Genomic DNA, 23,352 nt, shown 5'->3' with positions numbered 1-23,352 from the left:
GCAGGTAGCATCTGAAAAAATGTGTGTTACTACATGGTATCCCTCCTATTATAAAGTGTTTTGCTCTATGCTTTTGCTGGCTTGGAGATTTGTACGGGCAAGTGTTTCTAGTAGTTGCAGCTGCCAATCCTGTGCAAAGACTACCAGCTAATGCAGATCCCTGCACTTTTTGTTTGGTTTTAGTACCTGTGCACATCCCCAGTGTGGCCAAGATGGGGCATGTGCCAGCTTGCAGCGGATTGAGCTCAGTCTTTGGTGCCCAGTAGCCTTCCCATCACAGGGCTGTCAGACATGCTGCTGGGCTGGGTGTTGTGGACACGACCTTACTCCAAGGCCACCAGCAAGTGTTTGGGATCTGCTCGGAAGAGCTTGTTTAGGTAAAGTGTCGGTCAAAGAGGCATTCAACAGGGACATCTCCCTTTCTTCCTCCAAGGTGGCTTAATTCAGAGACTACCACCTATGGAGAAGGGTATCATCCAGAGTGAAATTACAGACAACTGACAGGATCCCTGTCCTTGTAAATCCCCAATAATTGTGACAGATGTCTGGAGGCTTGCAGTGCTCTGCCAGCTGCCCTGTCAGCCCAGCAGCAGCCACAGCGGCAGGGCCAGCATCTTGTAAGGCTGCAGCAATGTGGCCCTGTCCCAAGGCTGCCAGGGACTTGCTCCTGTCACCTGAGCTGGGGCTTTTAACAGTTTTCTGACAGGGACACAGGATCAGGTCTGGATAAAGCAGCCAAAATGGCAGCAGTTGTTTCCTGCTGCCTGATTTGTTCATATTGATTACAGACCCTAGTGGAAACCCACAGCTGAAATAGCAGAGTTTGCTGCCACTCCTGCTGCATCAGCAGAGTCCTGAGATTTCCGTAGCATGAGATCAGAAGGGAGATTAGGTTATCTGTCCCAATGTCCTCACATCTCGGGCAGTCATCAGATAGTCCTGCCATACACCCGGGCATCTCATTGCACAGGAACTCATCCCAGGCACAGCCAAGGCCCCCATGAAGCAAGAGGGATGTTTGCAAGGGGCTCCTGCCATCCCTGCAAGCAGCACTGGGGGTGAAGCAGCCCTTCCTCCCTCTCCCACAGTCCCCATCCACTTTCTCTCCCCAGAGATCCATTAGTATTTCTGATACCCCAGCTTCCTGCAGGTTTCATGGGATCATTCCTGGTGCTACCCTCAGCCATCGCTCTCTCCAGCCATGCTATACTTATAACTCTCTGATACTTCAAAGAAAGCTGGGAAGGAAGCAACACCACGGACACACAGCAAATAAAATTCCTCCCTGAGCAAAGTAGACAGTGATCTGAAGCCCTGGGCAACAGAAATTGATAGAAGTTGTCTTGTTGCAGCTGTCACATGTGTGCTGGGGCAACACAAACATCCACTCCCGCCTCCGGCCCGCTCAGCAAGATGGGTGCTGGGGCTCAGCAGTTAGGCTTCACAAACCAGGCAGCACCCTCAGGACCATGAGCCCAAACTCCTTTTTCTACACACATGCACTAGCGATGCAGCTTCTCCGGCAGACTGAAGGAAACTGTGTAATTTTTTAATCTCCTCTGAAAGATCCCAAGCAGCAGTGAATCCATCATCCTTCCTGGTGACATGCCCCAGTTTTGAATTAGCTTCACAATGAAGAGATGACACCTGTCCCCATCATGGCGTGTGGCTCTGGGGATGGAGGGCAGCAGCAGAGCTGCGCCAGCGCCTGGGCAGCCATTGGGTCAGCCCCAGCACCTCGTCGAGGGTCACGAGCTGTGTCCATGTGGTGGAAGGAAGTGCAGCCTCCGTGATATATTTTTCATTCATGCACTAATCTTTGACTCTGATTTTAGCAGCTGGTAAAATACATGCTAAAATGAATGTGTGAGGTTTTGTCCCAGTATATTGTTCCTCCCCTTTTTATGTTGCATTGAACTTGCTTACTCCACAAACTCTTTTTTTTTTTAATTTCGAATTAAAGATGTAAAATATCTTTCATTTTAAGATTATTTAAAAAAAAAAACCAAACCAAATATCTATGGAGCTACAACACTGAGATTGATTCCTCTGGAAAGTGTGGTATTTAAAGCTAATCTTGCTTGAGTTCATAAATTGCTTATTATGTGTGGTGCTTAGGACTTGAGTTGCTTTTCTTGGCCAGGGTGCTCCAAGCTCTAGGGGAAGAAGAGGAGTGTGAAAGGTGCAGCTGCATTTAAAGCTGAAGTGCTCATTTTGAAGTATCTCCCTGTAGCAATAGGAATTTTTCTCCCCGAAACAAGTGTTTGGTTTCAGGCTGGTTGGAGACACATCCTTAAGGAAAGAAAGGAAGAAGAGGAAAAAAAAAAAAAAAAAACAGGACTGTCTGCGGATTCATTTTTCCATTACTTGGAAGTCATCTTGTATATAATTTAGATGGGTCTTAACGAGGCATAAAGTCACTTTCAGAAAATTGATGACTCTTCGTTTGCTCCTTTGTGAAATGAGGGCCTGGAGCCTTCACTTTGTTCCTTTGGTGGGATTGTCCAATCTGAATGCAGAAACCCAGTGAAGCTCTTAATCCAAGCACTGGAGAAACCACAGCTCTGGCCTTCTCTTTATTGATCTTGCGGCTGGTCCACATTTCTATTTCAGCCTAGAATACTCCATACTTCCTTATCTCCAGCAAAACTCATCCCTGGTCTTTTCGGGTTTATTAAATCTTTAGCCACCTAATGTTTGGTAGGGTTCAAAAAGTCTGTGACTGTGCAGAGAGGACTTCTGACATCTCTGACTCTAAATTTGCGGTCATGGGGAGGGAGCAGGACACAAGGCACTTGGGGAGCTGGGATCTGTGCTAATCACGACATATTCGTAGCCTCCAATTCCATCTCTTTTTTTTTTTTTTTTTTTTTCTTCTCTGTTTGCCCCCACTGCCAAGTGGGGGGCTGACACAGTCCTTGGGGCCACATCATGGTGGGTCTCCTCAGCATTTGCAGCATTCATGCCTGCAGTGGATTTGCATCTGCTCGGAGGGGCCCCTTCAGCCTGGGAGGCAGGTGAGCCCAAAGGACGGCTTGGGGCCCACGAGAGACAGTGCATGTTGTTCATTCCCTGGTTCTCAATTTGCGAGTTCAAGCTCACTAGAGAAGCCGGCAGGTGTGAATTTTTCATTGCTGTTTCCTCCCCGTGCCTCAGTGTGCCGGGAGCTGCAGTTTGCCGACTTGCCTGCTTCATAGCAGGAAAGGTCAGGAACCTCGTAAACAAGGTGAGAAGCAGAGTGGGGCGGTGCAGCCGTCCGGGCTGCTGATTCCTCCTGACATTAGAGCGCTAATGAATGTTCTGTCATGGTCCCGTGAATATTGCAGGAGGCTTTCTCCTCTCGCCTCCCCTGCCTTCGCCGGGCCTCGGAGTTACCAAGGTTACCTGACGTGACTTTCCTGGGAGAGAGGAGCCAGAGCTGCAGGTCGGCTGCTCCCGGGGGCATCTGCCTCCGCAGCGGGCATGGGGAGCGTGGCCGGCGCGGCATCACCTGCCTCGCGCTCCTCTTGGCTGTTGCTGTTCCACGCGCTCCCACCCCACGCTGCCTAAGGTGTCATTGGTTTCGTTTTATTTTAGGGTTTTTTGAGTAAGGATCATATTAATTTTGTTTTGCTTGCATAACCCGGACTGTTATCATCCGACTAATTACTCACACATTTTCCTTCAGACGGCAAATGGGAGAGATAAAACTGCAGCAGGTTTATGTGATTTCTGCTTATCAAATTACTGTAATTATTTGAAGAATGGCTTAAAATTGTATGGAGTAATGAATTTAATTATGAGTTTGCAGCGATGCCTTGTGCTGCATGCGACTTGCAAATGGGCAAGTTTATGAGAAGCTCTTCACAAAGCAGCAGCAGGCAGGATTGCAACACGCTCCTGGCAAAGAGAGGCTCCAGCACCTCCATACCACAGCAAGGGGGGACGGGGCACGCTTTGCAGGTCGGCTTGACAAATTGTGCTCATCATTCAACTGCTCAGCTCACTTAGTCCAATTCTAATACAAACCCAGGCAAGACAAAGTGCCGGCAGCCTCTTGTCGTGGCATGCTGCAGCTGGTTGCCTTTGCTCGATCTCCTCGGCCCCGGGGCATGCGGGGGACCAGCTCACTTGCGCAGACCTCCACACCTCCTCCTGTTCAGGAGATCAGCCTGCGGGTAGCTGTCAGCTAAGGCAGGTCAGGTGGTGCTGACAAACCTGTCCCACCAGAGCCACAGCCTGTTGCAACCTGCTGCAAACAGTCAGAGTAGTGTTTGCCATCTTTCTGCTCCACACTAGGAACAGCAAATTTTGCACCACAGCTGGGAGATGCACAGGGACGTGCCTGACCTCTGTGAGCTGTGAAGCGCACTCTTTGCTCCCAGGATGTCCCCGAATCCTCACACATAATTAATTTCTCCCTGCCTGTTTTCACTTTTCTTTACACCTCTGCTTAGTTCCAGGTGCTATAAAAACTTGTGTTCTGCAGTCCACCAAAGGGTTCCATCCCTTCCTGAAACTGGCAGATGGGGACATGGCAGCTCTCCATCCCCACAGCCATGGGACCAGTTGAACAGCTCAGGGGAAGGAGACCCCACATCCCTGGGGGCTGCTCCCTGACTCTTGTGCCCAGATGTGGAAACTTTGGTTTCCTGCCACTTGAGGTAGTGACGACATATCAGATGTCAGCCTTCTGTTTTATTGACTAAAATAGAAACAGTAATAAGACAGCCAGTTGTAGGAATACTGAGTTTTCCGGGCAGATGTTTGGGACTGCGCAATATTTTTCATGCTTTTTTCCATGACATACTGATGGTATTTGATGTAGATGGTGTAACGTAAATTGATAAATAGCTGGAAAGTCTGTCCTGGAAAGAGGCAAAGTCAGTTGAAATACTGGCCTTCAGAGCAGATTTGTTTCGGAAGCAGGAGTGTGTTCCTGAGGGACAGGCCAACAGAGGTGGACTGTACCACCATTCTCAACAAAACTGGGTTGTGGAGAGAGACATAGGGCAATGGAGTGAAAAGATTTGGGCTGGATGCATTTAGGCAGTGGAGTAAAAGTGCCAGCAAACAGAATTGAAACTGGGTATATGGGAAGCGAAAAAACTGCTGGAACTTCAGATCTTTGTGCTGTGATGTTCTGAGCTTCTTAAAGGACTACTGGATCATCTGATACAACCAGACTGCCACCTCGTTCTCTGTGGCACCCGTGAGTTATAACATGGTAGATAGTTCAGGCTTAACTACTTAAAATACCAGATATGAAAGGCAAAAGAATAAGTAGTGAAGGGCCATTCAATGTCTGAAACCTTTGAAATCATGAAATGGCTTAGAGATGATACTAACAAATGGTTCACGGTCTACAGCTCAGGGATTACACTGTGTCAATTTTGGTTGGTTTTTTAATTAAAACAAAAAAGTGGTTATCATAAGAGGTTACCAGATTTGGAAGTGCAAGCCTGCCTTAATTTGGGTTTTAGGCAAATCTGGCCTTGAATGCAAAGAGGAGGCATTAGCAGTCAAAACTCTTGTCTTTCTTGACGCATGAATAAGTGAGTTTGTGTGCAGGATGGAGTTGTACATGGTATTATGTCTGTCTAAATGCAAGGTCAAAGCAGATTCTAGATGGTACTGACTTTTAAAAGAGCTTGTCATAAGGCAGACATGAATTCTGCATAATCTCTGCAGTTTTATGTAAGCAAGGAAGCAGCAAGGTACAATGAAGAGCACCTAAAGAAAATGTGGTTGTTGAAGCCATAAACCAGGTGTAATTTTTGGCAATTTTTCCATAACCCTGCTTAAGCCAGGAAGAAAGAAAAGCCTACTTTTATTTGGAAAACTCATAAAGATTTGTATGACAAATGCTGTGATTGTTAGTATGTTGGCAGTGTCATAAATACAGTTGAGTGAGAAGAGGTTGCGGGCGTAGCAGTTTGCCATGAGTCTGGTCATCTGTGACTGACCTCCAGCCACAGCCAGCCCCTGTGTGTGTCTCCAAGGAGAATGTTTTTTCTCCTTCCCATACTGATGTGAACTATTTCCATTGTTCAGCATGTGGGATAAGAGGAGGAGAATACCTTACCAGAGCATGAGATTTCATTACCCTTAGTGGTTTTAGTCTTTATAGCTACGAATGTTATTAAACATCATAAAATTGTCCCGTTCTTTTTAAGTTCAGCTAGAGTACTTTTCCCAATTTGTGCTTATATGAAAAAAGAAGACAGCCAAGCTTGTCTATGAAAAAATGAGAAAATAAGAGTCATCTTAAATTCCTAAAAGCACTTTGAAAATGTGAAATAAAATTAGCAATAATATTTTGCACACAAAGCTGCCTTCAGGAGGGATGTGTATCAGAGCAAATAATGGTGGCTAATGTTTTCTTCTCTCAATCATTTTAAAAGGTCACTTCATGATCAAAATCTACTTGCTAATTTAATTTCTATTCTCAGTGTAAATGTAAGATGATGCTGTTATTCTGTTTGCAGGTAGTTTGCTGGGGAGAATCAACCTTTTGCCTTTTTTCTCAATGTGTCAAGGTCTGAGTCCAAAGCTTGTGAACGTGGCAGCCCAGCTTCACAGGCTGGTAAGGCCCTATTTCCCAAACCAGGGTTTCTCAGGTGATTTAATCCAAGGGCTCTCTGATCTCTCTGAAAAAAATATGTACACTACCCAGTGTAATGTTGTCTCATGGTACCAAATAAAAAATGTGGGTTTGCTTGCTTCATTTATTTTGCTGGTTTGCTTGCTGCTTGCTTGTGTGGGAAGGCGAACTTGTGCTTATTTGCTGTTCTGTAGCAGACCAGAGTTGTTCATGAGACACAAGTTGAAGGGGAGGTTCCATGCTCTCCCTGCCTCACATTACCTTAAGAGATTTCCTCTCCTCAACTCTTTCCAGTGTTTAGGATGCACCATTCTCTCTTAAGGCATGGAATCAGGTTTGTTGCTGACCAGAGTTCAGTAGAAAGAAAGAGAAGAAACACAGGGAGTGAAATGGTTTGAAGAATCATATTTGCCTTAGATCGAAGACCAAGGAAGCAGTATGAAACTTGGATTTTCAGCTCTCAGATGGCAAAATTCATGGCTTGCTTTGAGACATTCCCCTCCTACTTTGTCATGGGAATGATTTCCCTCTGTATGGGCTCTGCAGAGATCTGCCTCAGGTCTGCTGTGGAAGAGATGTGGTGAAAATCCCAACAGCTGATTGTCTGCCAGAGAGCCTTGTCTGTGGTGTGCAGGCTTCAGGAGCAGGCGGCTCAGACTGCATGGGTCTGTGGTTTTGCTGCCATTTCTGTTTCGTAGAGGAACCCCTAAGATCTTCCTCCAGCTGCTGAGACACGGGGCTGGTCACGAGGAGACTGAGCGCTGTTTAGAGAAGACTTGGGGATTGTTGGTTTTCACAGACAGTGTGGGGACCTACTTTGTCTTCCCTTGGGCAGGTCATGGGTCTAAAAACCCCTGTCTGGAAGGAAAGATGACGTTTTCCCAAGGAGTTTGAGGCCCCCGTGATCATCTCCAACACCAGAGACTCATTGTACAGGGTGTTTCCTGGCATTTTTGTTGGTTGTCAGCTCAGTAAAGTGAGCAGCTGAGGTTCATCCAGTTCCACTTCTGTCTTTGGCAAGTATGTCCTCTTGTGTCCCAGGCAAGGTTGTGGTTGGAGCCCCCATCAGGTCTGAAAATTGTAGCTATGTCTTTAGGGCCTCAGTAGAGTATGCCCTGCTGCAGAGTTTGAAAAGGGAAATGTGTTCTTGTTTACTTGGCATGTGAGGGATGCCCGAGACAGGCGTGCCAGCAGGTATTTTACCTTAAACACACACTCACTCTTAACTTTTCTTCTAGCTGCATAGTCCTGACATCAAGTAGCCTGTGCACTGTCTAGTGAGCTGGGGAAATAAAGATTCACAATATTCTTATCTGCAAGGAGATACCTGCCTCTTACATCCTCTAGGAAAGACTTAGCGCAGCTTCTGCTTAGCAGAAGGTTTTCTTTCCTGTTAGTGGTTGCAGCTGGGAGAACCATGCCTCATCTCTTGCTTGTAATTACATCAGTAGAGTACCTTGGGAGAAGGTTAAATAGTCTTTTGTATATCAAATAAAGCCAGTGAACTTCACTGAAATCATTTAATGAAAACAATCCTGATTATCTGTATATACTGCTATGTGATATTTTAAAAGAACATCTTAAAGGGAAATGTGGAATTGTTTAAGGCCTCTAAAGACTGGAGTGCAGAGGCTATGCAGCAAATGCCTTTATAATCTAGGATCTGAAGTAGGCTTTGAATCCAATTGGGTTTTTTTCACTGTTGTAAAACATGAGAGATTTTGATACGGTAACTCGGATTTGATTCAGAACTTTCTTATTAACCGTTCTTCATGCACATCAAATTTTAGAGACTGAGCTAAAGGGCTCTGCACATCAAGGATGGAACTGACTCAAGGACAGAGCTATTAAGGTGTGTAATAATCAAGAGAGGAGGATTAATTGTCTTTAATTTGGCATAAATCCCAGGGACCATAACTTTGGTTATTAGGAATTCAGGGCCTATTTCCCATTAGTTATACCCAAGCATGCTCATGTTTCCAATTTTGGGAGTCTAATCTGTGAGCGCATTAGCGCAGCAATCGTTGACATGCTAATAAAGGACAGCTCTGCCTGACCTCTCTGTGTGTGGTCACTGTCAGCCAGTGTTTACCTGGCAGTAAATCAAACCGTGGTATTGCTTTATTGTTTCTGACACCTTGCAGTGAGCAGCTCAGTGCGTGTCAGCTGCTTGGGCAGTCTGTGCAGACAAAATCACCTGGGCTGTACTGGAGCAGGTTAGAGAGCCTGCTGTGGCTTTTATGTGCTTTTTAGTCTTTGAGCTTCCTTCTAAGACATCTGCTCCAGCAAAGACAGGGTGTCTTCCCTTTAAGTGTATGAAATGTAAATAGTGCAATTGTTACTTATACTGGAAAATCTGGTCTAACCTGAGCTGGCTTAAAGACAGAGGTGGCAGCAGCTTCCTGAGTTGGCAGCAACAGCAAAAGCACATACCGTGATGGAGTGTCTCAAAATGCAACACCTTCATGCTGACAACCTGGGAAAACATGTGGGACTGCTCGGCCATGGCCAGCCAGCCGCTGCTGCATGTACCTATGGAGTGGGGTGGAGGTGCCACGTCCCACGGCAGGGCTGGCTGCTTTATATGCACCAGGAAATGGAAAACACAGTAACATCACCAACTTCAGAGGGTTTTAAGGAAAGGTGGACCTTGAGTCCTGTAGGAGTAACCTCTTGCAAGCCAGGCTGTGTGTATCTTCTGTCAAAACACCAGAACAGGGCTGGCAGGAACACTTGCGGCCATGTGTATATGTGGGGGCAGAAGGAAAGATGGTTCAGAGCAAGGGAGACAAACCAATTCATGCACTCATTTCCCCTGTAATCGTTTTCTGAGACCTACAGCCTCATGGTGCTTTAGCCCCTGTCTGTCAAATGCCGCCTGCCAGTCAGTCAGGAATGAAACAGAATTCACGCAGGGCAAGAGCATGATGTCCCCTCATAGCTGTTCTCAATTCTGTTTATCCTGAACCTTGACTTTATTTCATGAGGAGGTCCTGGGAAGTTCACAGTGACTACCTTTTTCTTCCCCTTTTCTGTGGTTTTCTGTTTGAAAAAGAAAAAAGAAAGAAGGAAACCTCGGCAGTTACTGTGGAGACTGCTCCTTCCAGCCACTAGTGTGTGGAGCTAGTGCAGGGATCTTCCTAAAAAAACCTGGAATTGCAGTGGAAAAATAGCTGACCATCTTTAAAACTTCAAGGCAAACTATTCTTCACTTTCAAGAGGGTAAAAATCTTTGTAAAGCTTTCCTTAAGTTAGTTTTCCAGCATAGTGAAGCTGAAGCTTGCCAAATCCAGGTGACTGTTTAAGCATTCTTGGTCTGTATCTGGTAGATGTAATATTTTGGAGGAAAAGGGAAGAACCATATTTAAGTAAAACACAACTTTCCACCTGGGAAGGAGGCGTCCCATGCCATGCCACTGAGCTCTGCAGCCCTTCTCGCATCCCGGGGAAGAGGGGTGGGGAAACGTACAATTTTTGTAGTGGTCATTTGATAAAATGAACGTTTGACTAACAGTGAATATGTCTAATGCTAGGGTATGCGTTTCCCTTGAACAGCAAGGGAATTTCAGCTGATCTCCTGCATTTGGTTTATATTAAGATGAGTACCACAGGAGCCAAGAGGTGCCATTTTTTTTTATCCACTTGGCCTTGATGTGGTTTCACTGCCAGCTTTCCATTTATCTGTTGTGTGCTCTTTAATTCATGAGGGCCTGCACTGGGGATTTGTTTAAAGCCTTGGCTGAAATTGTCAGCCACTCCTTTTATTGCACATCTTTCTGAAAAGATGGGTGTTGTGGCAAAGCAGTAAATAGGATATTGAGCCTCTGCAACACTTACTCTCTGTAGAAAGAGGAGTATGTCCTCTCTTAAACTCTGATCAATTACATCATCCCAGCATTAAAAACCATGACTTGTCTGGCAGTGAGGTCTTATTTGTGTTTACATATAGCCATTGGCTTGCCTACGGGTCTTTCGCTGGGGGCCCTTCTACGGCGTATGGTCTCTGAAAGACTGTTAAGGTAACCAGAGTCTCCATCTAAAGTAATGTTGGAGCCAGTGCAATTAATGGATCTTCTAGAAAGTGATGGCTTAATGTAAGATGTAAAACTCATAGTAAGAGAATATTTCTGTCCCTGACTCCAGTCAAGTCTTGCTGCGTTTCTCCCCTTTGTAAAAAGGTCACTTCCCCATCACGTAAATAATGTTAGTTACCCAGTATCTCAAGATGTTTTCTGTGAGAGCGTTTTAAAACTTCTGAATGGAAAATAGTGATTTGCCATATCACTGATTTGTCTAGAGTTCCAATTAAATTAAAGCCCTTCTTACAGTTCTCAAGCGATTTCCATGCCTGCAGACCCTCTATGCCTGAGCTGGCTGCAATAGAACAAGTGCATTGAAATTTCACATTTATTGTTTAATTTGAAAATAGAATTTCTCCGAGAAAACGTATGTGAGAAATTTTCAGAGTCACAGAGGTACCTGATGTCAATATGTGAATATTTTCTTAAAGGTTATTTTATTTTAAATACTATAAATAAATAATGTCTTGGACTATAATTTGTGTTTTACTGTATTGGCCTTTACTGGGACTGGTTCTATGCACTAGCTTTGCTAACTTATGAAAAATACTTTTATATGATTTCTGAGCATTTGCTCAAAACGCAGGTCACTACAATTAAGGAAATGGCAGATGGAGCCACAGGCATGAGAATTTATTGACAATGGCAGGAAAGGACGGTGCTGGAGAAAAGGCATGGGGTGAGGGAAGAGGCAATACGGGGAGGTGGAGAGAAGAACAGGCTGTTGAGCACTAGGGCTGGTGCTTTTCAGCTTGTGTGCTGCAGAGGAACCTTGTTTTTGTAAGAATTGTGTTTGCCCTCCTTTCCCACACCCACACGCTTTGATTGCTAGCTTTGGGATTCAAACTCTCACAGCATCACAGAGCCACTCCATCCCATAGTTTGGCAATTTTGGAGGTTGCCTTCAAGTTTCAGTTTAGTTTTTGAGATCGGAGAGTAAAGAGGTGTTTTGGGAGGGCATTCTTTGAGGGCAGGGGAAAATCTTTGTTTTCCTTTTGAAGCACTAACTGGTTGTGAATGCCAGAAGTAAAATATTTTTGTGTTTTCTCTAATGACTCTCTAGCTTCTCCCGAGTACAATCTTAAATTTCAATTTTGAAGCTAATATTTCCAGAATACTTATGGTGTTCTCAAGAGTTTTCACCCTCCCCAAAATCCCCTTGAGATTTTTGGGGAGGGTGAAAGACAAGAGGGAGTTCTTTTTCTCTCTCAAGTAATATCACAGTGATTATCCTTAAAAAAACAACAGTCATTGTTCTTCCATGTTGTTCAAATACCTTCCTTTTTCAGTAGCTGAGATGCAAGAAAAGGTAGCGCTTTTTCTTTCCCATGGAATAATTGCTAGGAAAGAAGACTTTTTCAGCAAGGTATTTTGTCAAAACACAGAACTTTTTCCCACCTGTAATCTTAAAGTTGTTGCTTGAGAGTTGCTGGCCACTGTTGCTTTGGCTGGCTCTGATGTTCCCCCACAGGAGGAGAAGCCACTGGATTGGCAGTGATGCAGACAAGCTGCAGGAGCTAAATAGAAATCAGATTTTAGCACGATCTAGCACTTTGAGTAAGAGTTAAGTGACCAAAAATCTTGCATTCTGGTCTGTGAAGTGGAAATGAACAGATTTAGTATTCCAGCTGAGTGGCAGCAGGAATGCTTCACTTGAATCTGAAACTTGATGTTAGAAAGCGTGGGAGAGCTCTGCTGTCAGATTAACTCAATTCTCATGCATTTTTTCCTGCACTGAGCTGCAACCAAACATACATGGATCAAAAGTCAGATGCTTCATTAATTTAACCACATGTTGGATTTAATGGCATATGGAAATGCATTATTGACTGCACATCTTAAAAATGAAAATCCCTATGCTAATAGCATATCACATCAGTGCAGGTGAAGTAATATGGAAAATGTAGGGATTAATAAATGACTTAGAATACAAGAGCTGTTTCCGTGCCTTTCTCTGAAAAGACTGAAGTTTTGTTTTGCGTATGTTTTAGTGGGAGTGTGTTTATATATTCTGTCACAAGGAAACGTGCAGTGGCAATAGTTATGTTGTATTTCTCAGTATAAAATATTAAAAAGAAACAATGGTTTGAAAACAGTTTTACAGGCAGTTATGTTCAACAGTTGGTATCAACAAATGGCACAGTCCTGCCTGAAAGCACAGCATGGTCTTCTTTTACTGTTCCTTTACTATGGAGTCTTAATAGCTGGCTGCAAAACCTTTCTGAATTCATTGTGTTTAAAGAACTTTTGTGAGTTTTTTCAATGCATACTTCCAGCTGATGAGGTTTTCTGTAAGTAATAGTTGTTGAAAGAGCCTAGGCTTATTTATCAGCTGTTGGATATGACCCACAAAACTCTATTTTTACCTACTTGAAATTATGCCATAATTTGGGGGGAGGAAATAAAAAATCTTTTTTTTTGTCGCCAAACAGGGGTTAAGAAAGATATGCTTGCTCAGGCAGGGAATCTTGCAGATATGATCTGTTTTACTTCTGTGTAAGCTCTTCTCACCCACATTCTTGACATTTCTTGCTGTAGTTTCTGCTGTGCCATACTCTGAACCCTTAAATGACTTTCAGTGCCATACAATTTAAGCCCTTCTTCGTACTTCATTAACGTGAGTGACTAGTTTCTCTGGTCTCTCAGGAAGATGCTTGTTTTGATGTGTCTTTGGCTTTGAGTTGTCTGTGCACATTGCTTTATATTACTGGCAGAATAGTGGGCTTAGACTTGGAGCAGGAGGTCTAGGGTGGTCCTCAACTCTTAAGGGGCTTTGTGTCACACTTCCCACCACTGGGAGGCTGTTGTCAGTTTGGAGAGGCTCTGCTCTATAACACAGAATTTGTTTAGCCTGAACAGATAAACTTCTCCAATAATCTTCCTTCTTGAGTTTTTTAGCTCTTTTAGATATATTGTGCCTAAGTCTTGGAAAAACTTGAGTTTAGGACCAAGACTGCAAATGTGACTGTCATTACAAGGAAGTCAGAATGGAAAGAAAGAAGTGGTAGCCAGGGTGACTGAAGGATCATGTGATAGTAAGGATTTTGTAAATGCCATCTCAGACTGTTGCAATCTAATCTGATAAAGGTATAAATAATTGTTTTCTTCCAGGATGGGTTGAGGTCTCGTAGCTGAGAGTAGACTCCATAGCTAACACATACTGAGCAGTTGTTATTACTTAGGAAGATCCCTAAACTAAGAACTGAAACAATATATTGAAGGTGTAAACCTTTAATTTGCCCAAGATTGTGACTGAATACTTACTTCTGGTCTGCTTTGAGTCAGCTTCAGCAGCTGTTAGTCATCTTTGTGTTGCCCTCCATCGAGCACAGGTCACAAACTGTTATCCGTGAGAGAATTGCCTGTTCGCTGCTGAAGCTGTAACTAGACTCAGTCATCTCAGCAGATCTTGCAGTGTTTGTGAAGCTCCTGGATCAGAGGAGTGCAAGGCCATTGTAGCGGAAGTGCAGTTTCTTCCCAGAGGGACCTTTCTTACACCTTCCCTTGGGCTGTGGTTAGGGGACAGCTGTGCTGGAGAGTGACAACTGTTGCAGTGTCCATCAGTGCCTCTAGAGATGTAGCTCTTTTCTGTGGCCCAGCCTGAATCTAGACTAGATTAGCTACCCCTGAGAAGCTTAGAGGTAGCTTCAGCTGATGTGTGGCTAGGTCTGGTGTATCCTGGAGGGCTTTGGTGGTGGCATGCTGCAGTGCTTCAAAGGGAAGGAGGACATATTTCCTAAAGGAGGGCTGGCTCTGCATCTGTGGCACCACCTTTTGTCCTGACCAGTTCCTCAGTGCAGGTCAAGAGGTGTTATGAGGCCTGAAGGAAGGTTGTTTGGATGATAGCAGCATTTCTAAGGGCCAGGAGAAACAATTGTTTCACCCTACTGGGATGCAGTGTCCCCTCAGGCCTGGGGAACTGAGGTTGTGCCCTGGGTGGGAGGGAGCGCTGAGTGCCAGTGCACAGCAAGTGCAGGGTGCCCAGCTCTAGGGAGGTGACATGTTGCTGCAGTGACCATAAGTTACCTTACCGCCACACACGTGGGACCGTGGTGAGAAGCAACACTGGGACTTGGCAGGAGCACAGGCTGAATCCGCGTCCGAGCCGGCTGGGAGGCGCCGCTGTGTCTTGCTCTTGGGAGCACCCGCCTCTCTGCAAAGCCGTCCCACTCCCCTCTGAGATAAACAAATACTGGGAAATGGCCAGCTGTGCTACCCAGAAGGTATCAGTGGCTTGTAAATGGCAATAATTGCTGTCCAGCCATGAAAGGACAAAGTTAGCAGCGCCCTTCTGGCGCTTTTGAAAGGTAGCATTGTCTCCATCAGGTGTTTTATGGACTCATAACCTCTAGAATGAGCAGGCCTTGTGAGCTCCCACACCATGAGCCCCCCAGGCGGGAATCTGCCTGACAGTTTATCCTCTTCTGCCTTGTCTAGTCTCGTATTTTCTTGAATTTTCCTTACAGTACTTTCTTTGTTTTGTACTGACTCAGATTCTTTCTTTTGTGAACTGTTTTGCTGCTGCTGCTGCTGTGATCTTTCTAAGAGATAGCAAATACTTTGTTTACTGTAAGCTCTTGTGCAGTAATTCATGTGGTTACACCGTGACACAGAGAAGTCATTCTGGAGCTGGTTTCCACACCCACCCATTCATCTGTGCCCTTCTCCCCATTTTCAGCAGGCAGCTTCAGCATGTCACGTTGGCGTGATGTCATACAAAACCTGGCAGATTTGTCATTAAAAGCCTTGTCATCAATACATGACTGTTTGTATTTTCTGCCTGCCTGAAACTGTTTTATACTTGCTAACCCAGTAATTAAGACTTTGCTGCTTTTGAAACAGGTTGGTTTCACTGCCCCACCTTTTCCTTAGGCAATTACAAGGTGGTGCCAATGTTGACGGGGCATTCATTAGCCAGCATGAGACTTGGCTAAGGCAGTGAGCACGCACGAATGCACTCCTCCTCCCACCGCTCCCCACACAGGTGGTAGCCTGATGCCAGGCAGCCTGTGGAGACCACAAATTTGGGTGGTATTTTTGGTCCACCTCTTAGAGGGTGTTTATAAGAAGGAGGATGCAGGAAGAGAGGGTCGCCTCAAAATGGCTGATAAAATGCTCTTTGTGCAGCTTCAGTTGCACCTGAACAGAGCAGTGTCAGGATTTTCTTATCATGTAAAATGATGCCATTCTTCTGGGCCACTGGATTGCTCGACTGCTTTTGATTGTCTTGCGGTAATTGAATAGCCGCGCTGTGTAACCTGTGCTGAAGGAATTAGGGCTGTTTATTCAGCAAACAGATGTCCTGGATTGTGGTGTGCTTATGATCTTACTGGCTTGCATCTTTCATTAGTTAATATTGCCAACTACCCAGGCTATCTTCCTTGCACTGATAATTTTGCATTTGCTAACGCGTTTCAGTGTCTCAGAGGGAGATTTGGAAGTTTGTAAAATTTGCAAAGTAATTCCATTGATCCATCAAATACAAGTCCATCAGTACACCAGGGCTACCCCTGAAACATCCTGTGTTATATTGCATCAAGCCACTTGCTACCTCTTACAAGGATCAGTTCAACCCTGACTTGAACCAGGTGAGATCTCAGCCTGCCTCGCCAAATGGGTAGGGAACCTGTGAAATAGCTTTTGATACGTGTATCCTGCTCCTGCGCAGTCAAACGCGTTTATCAGAGAGATCTCTTGCCCTCAATCCATTTCCTGGCTTGTCCCTAGCTCTGCACGCTCCTGAGTGGCTTCAGATAGCTGGCAGAATTGAAAACAAAGCAGCTTTGTGTTTTAATCATTCCTACTGAGCCCCTAAAATTGATGTTGGGCTGGAAGTTCCTCAGCTGACGCAGGCTGGCAGGAGCCTGTGGCCCAGATAAGCTGTTTCCAGCCTTGTGTGGGGATAAGGCCCAATATCTCACTTGAAATGAGTTGAGAACACCTCTTCCAGTGGGGCAGTGGTTTTGATAGATTGTAAGAGATTTAACCTCACAGCTATAGCTGTAATGTATAGAAAAGCTACTTTTTGCTATTTCCAAATTATATTGGGTATCATTTTTTTTCTCTCCCTCAGCAGTCTGAACAATTGGACTCATGATACTAAGCAGGTCTGGCTTTTATAGGAAGAGGAGTATGACAAATAACTCCCATAAACGTGTTTACAGTTTTCACTATAATTTCTAAAATACTGCTTCCTACATTGTTCACAGTGGTAGGGGGAAGGTTTTACAGGTGCTAAGTCATGATATGACCCCCAAAACACAGTTGCGTGGCTGCAAGACCAGTGAGTGGTGTTTGGGGTTTGCGCTAGTAGGAACCTGATACCCAACCCCTCCAACTTTTCTGTTCTGTGAGAGATTACAAGTTTCCAGCAAAATCCTGGGGGTAATCCTGCAGGATTCAGCCATCAACAGCTGTGCTCACCACAGACTGCTCTGCAGGCCTTTCTGTAAGCAGCTGTTATCCACATACCGTTCCATGCTGGGCTGATCCGTGCTTCTCATAAGACATAAATTGCAATTGCTTCCGTGTCCCTTATCATCACTTGATACTTGGAGTGATACAGAAAATAAGGACACCCCAAGGGGTATGTGTCTCATGGCAGCATCCTCAAGAAAAGTAGTTTTCTGGGGAGCTGGTGAATGAGCTATGTAATTGCAGCTGCTCTAAAGGAGGTCTCAGCTCCAGTTTGGGGCTGTAGGAAAGGTTTCTTACCTTAGTTTTTCCCTTAAAGATGGGAAATGTGTGTCACAAAAGAGCTGTAAGAGAAGGAGGGTTAGATTTCTGTCACCTCAGAAAGGAGATTAGCAAAGGGAGCTGTCAAGTGAGCATGAGATACCCTCTGCACATGCTGTCATGCTAGATGCCAGAGGGACATTCCTGGCTCCTTGGTGACTGCTGCTAGCAAGGCCTCAGCCTGGTCATGGATTTTCCGAGTTTCTGTTTGTAAAACCCACTTTTTTTTTTCTCTCTCTCACTGCTTCTCCATTTCTCCTGCTTCTCTCTTTTCCTGCTCCCCTGTCATTCCTGCTTCTGCTGCTGTAGTCCATGGAGGGAATTAGAGCTTGCAATGCTAAAAAAACCTCCTGCTTGTGTCTAGATTTTGCTTGCTCTTACTTAATGCTTACCCTGAGATACACCCTTTCTGAAAGTATCTGAAACCCAGAAAGAAAAACTGGTTTAGATAGTCTGCACTTGAAAGCAGATCCATGGCCTGTTTTAATGTGTATTAAAAGTGCACCAGCTAACCTTGAATAAAACCAAGTGCTGACAAACTCATTTTGTAGAATAAGGGTATCCACGTATTGGCATGAATAGGAGGAGAGCTATTACTGACGAGCTCCATGTGCAGACAAGTTAGTACAGCTAGCAAGAGCTGAAAGGAGCCGAGGCATGACTGAGCCTCATAATTAGACCTAGATTAGACTTTTGCCAGAGGGGAAGGCAAGGTAAGAACAGCTCTGAACTCCTATCGTCGCCTGTAGTGTTTGAACACAGAGACATCCCTCACTGTCACAGTGAAACCAGCAACACCAAGCCAGGCTGGAAGGAAGCCCTATTATCTCTACAGGAGCATTGCTGACAGGGCAGGTGTGGGCCTGTGCCAGGCTGTGGTGTGACTAGCTCAGGTTTACTCCACAGCCACTCTTCAGTTCAGGGGGGCTGCCAGAGGCACACAGTACCAGGGAAGGACCTGCAGTAGTTGAGGTCCCCCATTTCACGGTGGTATGGGCACCTGAGGCCCTAGGATCATCTCTGGAGAAAGTGTTTGTCCTCCCCTTGAGCCTGAGCCCCCAGAAACTGTGACCTTGGCCCCGTGCAGGTCCCCTGGAGACCTACCCCAGAACTAATAGCAGGCAAACCCCAGCCTCTGGGTGTCTGAGGTGCCATTAGGGACTGGCTGTCAGATTTCCCTGGCATCTCATCACACAGTGATGTGACCTGGAACTGCCGCCTCCTGGAAGCACACTGCTGCTCTTAAACACCAGTGTTGCCTCTATGTTTGATTGACAAGGGATCAAAGAAGTCCCAGCTGCCTGTGCATTTTTGTAGATGCAGGCATGCCAGTGCCACTTACTTGAGTTTTGGTGGTGGTGTGGCTACAGCAGATAGGCAGGTTTTAATCTCCAGGCATGCACGGGAACTTGGCTGTGTCAGTACCAGGGCTAGCCCAGGGAGCCTGCTGCGGTTCTGACTACACAGGATGCACTGCTTTTCTACTACTGTCATTTGTCACTATAGTTTTGGGGCTTGTGTGCAATTAAGAGAGTAAAGACTCTGTGCTGCATAAGCCTCGTATGCCTGCCTGTGCCCGTCTGTGTCCAGCTCAGCATGAGGTCTGGGGACTGAGGGCCATCATGTGGTGGTCTCTGTCCAGGTGTTGAGTGCCCAGCATTCTCATCCGGGCTCTGTAATGGCTTGGGCTTGCAGGGGGTGTGTGGTATGAGAGCAGCGCTGTACATCTCTTTGCAGCTCAGAAAAGGCGTAATCTGAGATTTCTAGTATGGCAGCAGTGTCTTTGCCACTGGGTCTTTGTAATCAGCATCTCTCTGTTGTACCCAGTGAAGTCTAAGTTAGATTGTTTAATTTCTGCTGGTCTGTAGCTCATCACAAATTGCTAATTTTGATTGAACAGCCACCTCCAGTGCAGCAAGCTGGTCATGTACATGTGGATCAGACACTGTGAAGGATTTTCTGATCTCTCTCATTTCTGTGGACAAAGGATCACTGCAGATAGGAAGAGATTTCTTGCACAAATGCTGGTTTCAGATTTGCTTTTAGCTATGTGCCAAGCCTCCACACAGACTTTGGACGAAGTGAACTGGGTGATACTTAGGTCAGTGCATTCTTTGTAAAATCTTGAACAAACCAGAAAAGACTGTCAATGGTAATCAAGGTGATTAGATTAGATCACATCAGGATTTCGGCCTCCCCAGAGTTAACATCTGCTTTCAGTACCATAAATAGCAAGGTGCTGCACTTTAGGCAAACTTGGCCTCAATCCAAGGGAATGTCATCATTTACTGCTTTTCCTATGTATCTTCCTTTGCTTTTCAGTCTATACCATGGTGTACTTGTGTTTGTACCCTTCTTTTGTTTCTTTTCAGCCATGTAGGAGTATGCATTGTGGTTGCTCAGAATTGAGTGTTTCTGTTGCTTGTTACTGAATTCTAGCTCTGGTGTCATTCCAGTTAAGCTCTATGTACCTTTTGTCTTTGAAAATCAATGGAGAGCAAATTTAAAAAGAACTAGGTTTTGTGGTACCTTTCATTTAAAAAAAAAAAAAAATCCATTTATGTTTGCTCATGATGAGAGAGGTTTCTGGGGAGGCCAGTCTGGGAGACCAAGTGTCGTTTGTGCTTTTAGTAAGCATCAGGAACTGTTTTTTCCTTTAGAAAACCTTGGATGCTTCATAGTCATTCTCATCTAAACAAAAAACCCCCAATATTCCAGGGCATTGTTTTGTTTAGAGCAGATGTTGCCTTGTGCTACAGAGTCTTGATTTGCAAACAAGTCAAGGGTCTTGGGAATTCTCCTGAGATCTTGGGGAGAAATAAGTAAGATTAGCCACCACAGGCTGTGTTTGTGCTGCAGGTGTGGCAGTACAGGTAGAAGGAAGCACCTGAGGTGGCCTGTTTTCAGAACCTTCCTGTCAGGAGTGAGGGATACAGAGATGTGTGGTGATAGCAGGAAAAATCAGATTGCAGCAAGTTCAGACTCCTCTGGGACTTGAGAAGATGCTGAGGTCTTGTTTGTTTAAACACTGCAGTGAGCTGGAAGCCTTGCAGAATTGGATTTGCCCAAGAAGGTTTGCTTAAGTTCCCTTAAAACTGGGGAAGAAAGAAACATACTGAAAATAATTGAGTTTCTGGTGCTTTAAAAGCTTGATAATGTTCTTCAAGTTCTTTTTTCTGCGAAAGTATGTCCTTTTGATTGCAGTTCAGGCTTAGCAGAGTACAGTACATCTTGCCACAGAATGAGTAAATGAGCTCTGTTCTGCGGCTGCTATTGAATGACGATGTTGGAGCATGCCTTGGCTTATCAGTGAAGGCTGCCTAATGTATTCCACCCAGCCTACCTGAGCGTGCTCTGCACCGGCAAACCTAATTAACCATTTTCTTACCTGCTGTATGAATGGTTTTAGCAGTTAAAGGGGTGCTTCATTCTATAGTATTTCAGTAAGACATGCCAGGGCATGCACTGTCTATTTCTCACACACCTCTGTTGCTCTCTGCAGCCCAAAAAATGCACCAGGAGCTTGCTATGGCACAGTCTGGCAAGGTGGCTCATGAGCAGAGTGTGGCTCATTAGCTTTACATTCATTAGTTTCTAAAAGCATTCTGAATCAGGTTTGGGGACATGAGGAAGAAATTTACAGTCTCTCCTACCAGTGTGACAGAATGTTCCTAGTCAAAAAAAGAGAAAATGGGTCTCTCTGGACCATTCAGAGGGGTTTTATTGTTTAGCTGTTGTTTTTCAAGATGCCTCAAACTATTTGGCTTTGTGTTTGTATGTTATCTTCAACTCAGTCCTCCCACAAAAGGCAAATACCTGCTTTTACTGAATTATTAACAACAATAAATGGAACTTACGTATCAATGAAAATTATGGACGTTTCCCAAGGCAGTTGATTTAAACGGAGTTAAATTTAGTGGAAGCTTCTATTGGTGTAATGAATGCTCATTATAGAGCCTAATGTGCTTTAAGGGCTTGAAAACCTTCTCAGTAGGGAAGTCAGGCTGCTGTTTTCCAGCAGAGGCACAGATGCTGTACCATGACACTGCTGTCGCTACAACGGTATCCCATCACTACACCCAAACATTTCTCTTTAACCTTGCATGTTTTCTCCACTTGCAGAAGACCACCTCCCAGCTGGCTTCCCAACCATTGACATGGGCCCGCAGCTGAAGGTGGTGGAAAAGGCCCGCACAGCCACAATGCTCTGTGCTGCCAGCGGCAATCCTGATCCTGAAATTTCCTGGTTCAAGGACTTCCTGCCTGTCGACACTGCAACTAGCAATGGACGAATCAAGCAGCTCCGCTCGGGTAAGGTAGCAAAGCAAGTAAGCCTTCCCTACCTCGTCACTCTTGCTCCCTTTTACTTGCCTCTATGATTTCTTTCCCTGAAATGCAATTCTAAACCCAAACGTCAATTTGATTTGAGCTTGTTTCTTTTACAATATAAAAACAGTTTTTGGAGCTGATCCTCTCTGACAGGATATCGTGGCTTGTTAAAAGGAGACATTAGAGTGGACATGCTTTTTGGAACATCACCTGGATTCCTTCTTCGATAGACCATCTTGACATTGCCCCAGATCTTTGGTAGGCTCAGACATTTCACTACCAACTCAACAGGTCTCAGATATTTTTAATAGGAGCACAGTGCAAATCAGGACAATGAGATACTGGCTGAGATTTTACCATCAGGGGTCAGGTACTACTTCACTCCTTACGTAGACTCTGTGAGACAGTGCTCTGCTTCCTGTTGAGATCTTTATCATTCTTGCTATGTGACACCACAAGAATAAAGAAAAATCCAAGAAGCAGCAATTCTATGGATTTCAAAGGAAGGTGGACACAGTTTTGAAATATATAATTTCTTTTTGATTTTTATGTTTGATAAGCCAAATACTAGCTTTTGAAATACAGACAGTTAGTTCTTGTGGGTGGCTAAGAATGCACTCATTTTAGCAAGGAACTCTTGTTTTTCTTCTGCGCTGTTCGGTCTCCCAGGACTGTAAGGCCCATTAGAGAATTAAAAGAAAATAAAACGTTGGTTTATTCACTGATGAAGTGCAGCTCCCCAGCGTGAATTGCAGTGGCTATTTAACAATGCACAGCAGCACTACACAGCAGCTTTAGTCTGGGGAAAAAAAGCCCACATTACCCTACACAAAGTACAGAAGGGATCAGAGCTGGAACAAATTTTGTCTAGAAAGGTCTCACACTTGAATAAGAGGCAGACTGCCTTGCCTGGCCATGATATGTCTCTGGGCACTCAAAAGTCATTTGTTATGAGTGCTGCTGCCAGGGCAACACCATCTTCCTCCTAGCAAGGTGAATGTCTTGACACATTTCCCCATAGCAGGAGCCCTCTGCATAAATCTGATGATGCTTGGATGATAAGAAGTAGGCTTGTACTTGGGGGAGTGGGTAATGAGACATCACTCTCATCAAAAAATAGAACCCAGCCTGACACTCCTGATCCCACCTTGATGTACCAGTGAGCGCTAATTATACTAATGCATTTATAGCTTATGAAATTTCCCAGTGACCTTTAGCTTATCTCCCCCACAACATGGTTTAATCTTGATCTGTTTGTGCTGAAAGAAAATATCACACTTGTTAATTATTCTGAGAAGCTTTAGGAAGCAGCAATAGGAAAGTGCACATGGATGTGTTTCACTTCATAGCTGACTAAATCAGCATCAGAAATTACCATAAATGAGCAGCAAGGCAGCTCCTGATGCACTTGCTGTACATTCTCCAGCCTCCTTTTCGCAGGCACTTGACTGCCTCTCTACCAGCTGCTTCACAAGTTTAGTGAGATAGAAAGTTTAAAAACAAACTAGTAAACCCTGTCAGTATGTCCAGGTTTTGCTTCCTATTCACTGTTCTTGAGCAACATCTCAATTGAGTATTTCACCTGGGATTCAGACTCTAGAGCTAGCTGCTTGCTAAAGACACAGT

General features: G+C 44.8%; 1 protein-coding gene across 19 annotated transcripts in view; it reads left to right on the top strand.

Annotated features, from left to right (window-relative positions):
• PTPRF (protein tyrosine phosphatase receptor type F) overlaps positions 1–23,352 on the top strand; it is a 389,874-nt gene that overhangs the window by 258,835 nt on the left and 107,687 nt on the right. For all 19 annotated transcript variants that reach the window (XM_074906365.1, XM_074906369.1, XM_074906384.1 and 16 more), the window contains one exon: positions 21,520–21,708. In XM_074906365.1, the coding sequence (XP_074762466.1) occupies positions 21,520–21,708 (189 nt within the window). The remainder of the gene's footprint in view (positions 1–21,519; positions 21,709–23,352) is intronic.

The sequence above is a fragment of the Athene noctua genome, chromosome 5 (assembly GCF_965140245.1).
Source record: "Athene noctua chromosome 5, bAthNoc1.hap1.1, whole genome shotgun sequence".
Lineage (NCBI taxonomy): Eukaryota > Metazoa > Chordata > Aves > Strigiformes > Strigidae > Athene > Athene noctua.
The sequence above is the reverse complement of the archived record's forward strand: the minus strand, read 5'-3'. Positions and strand labels throughout refer to the sequence as shown.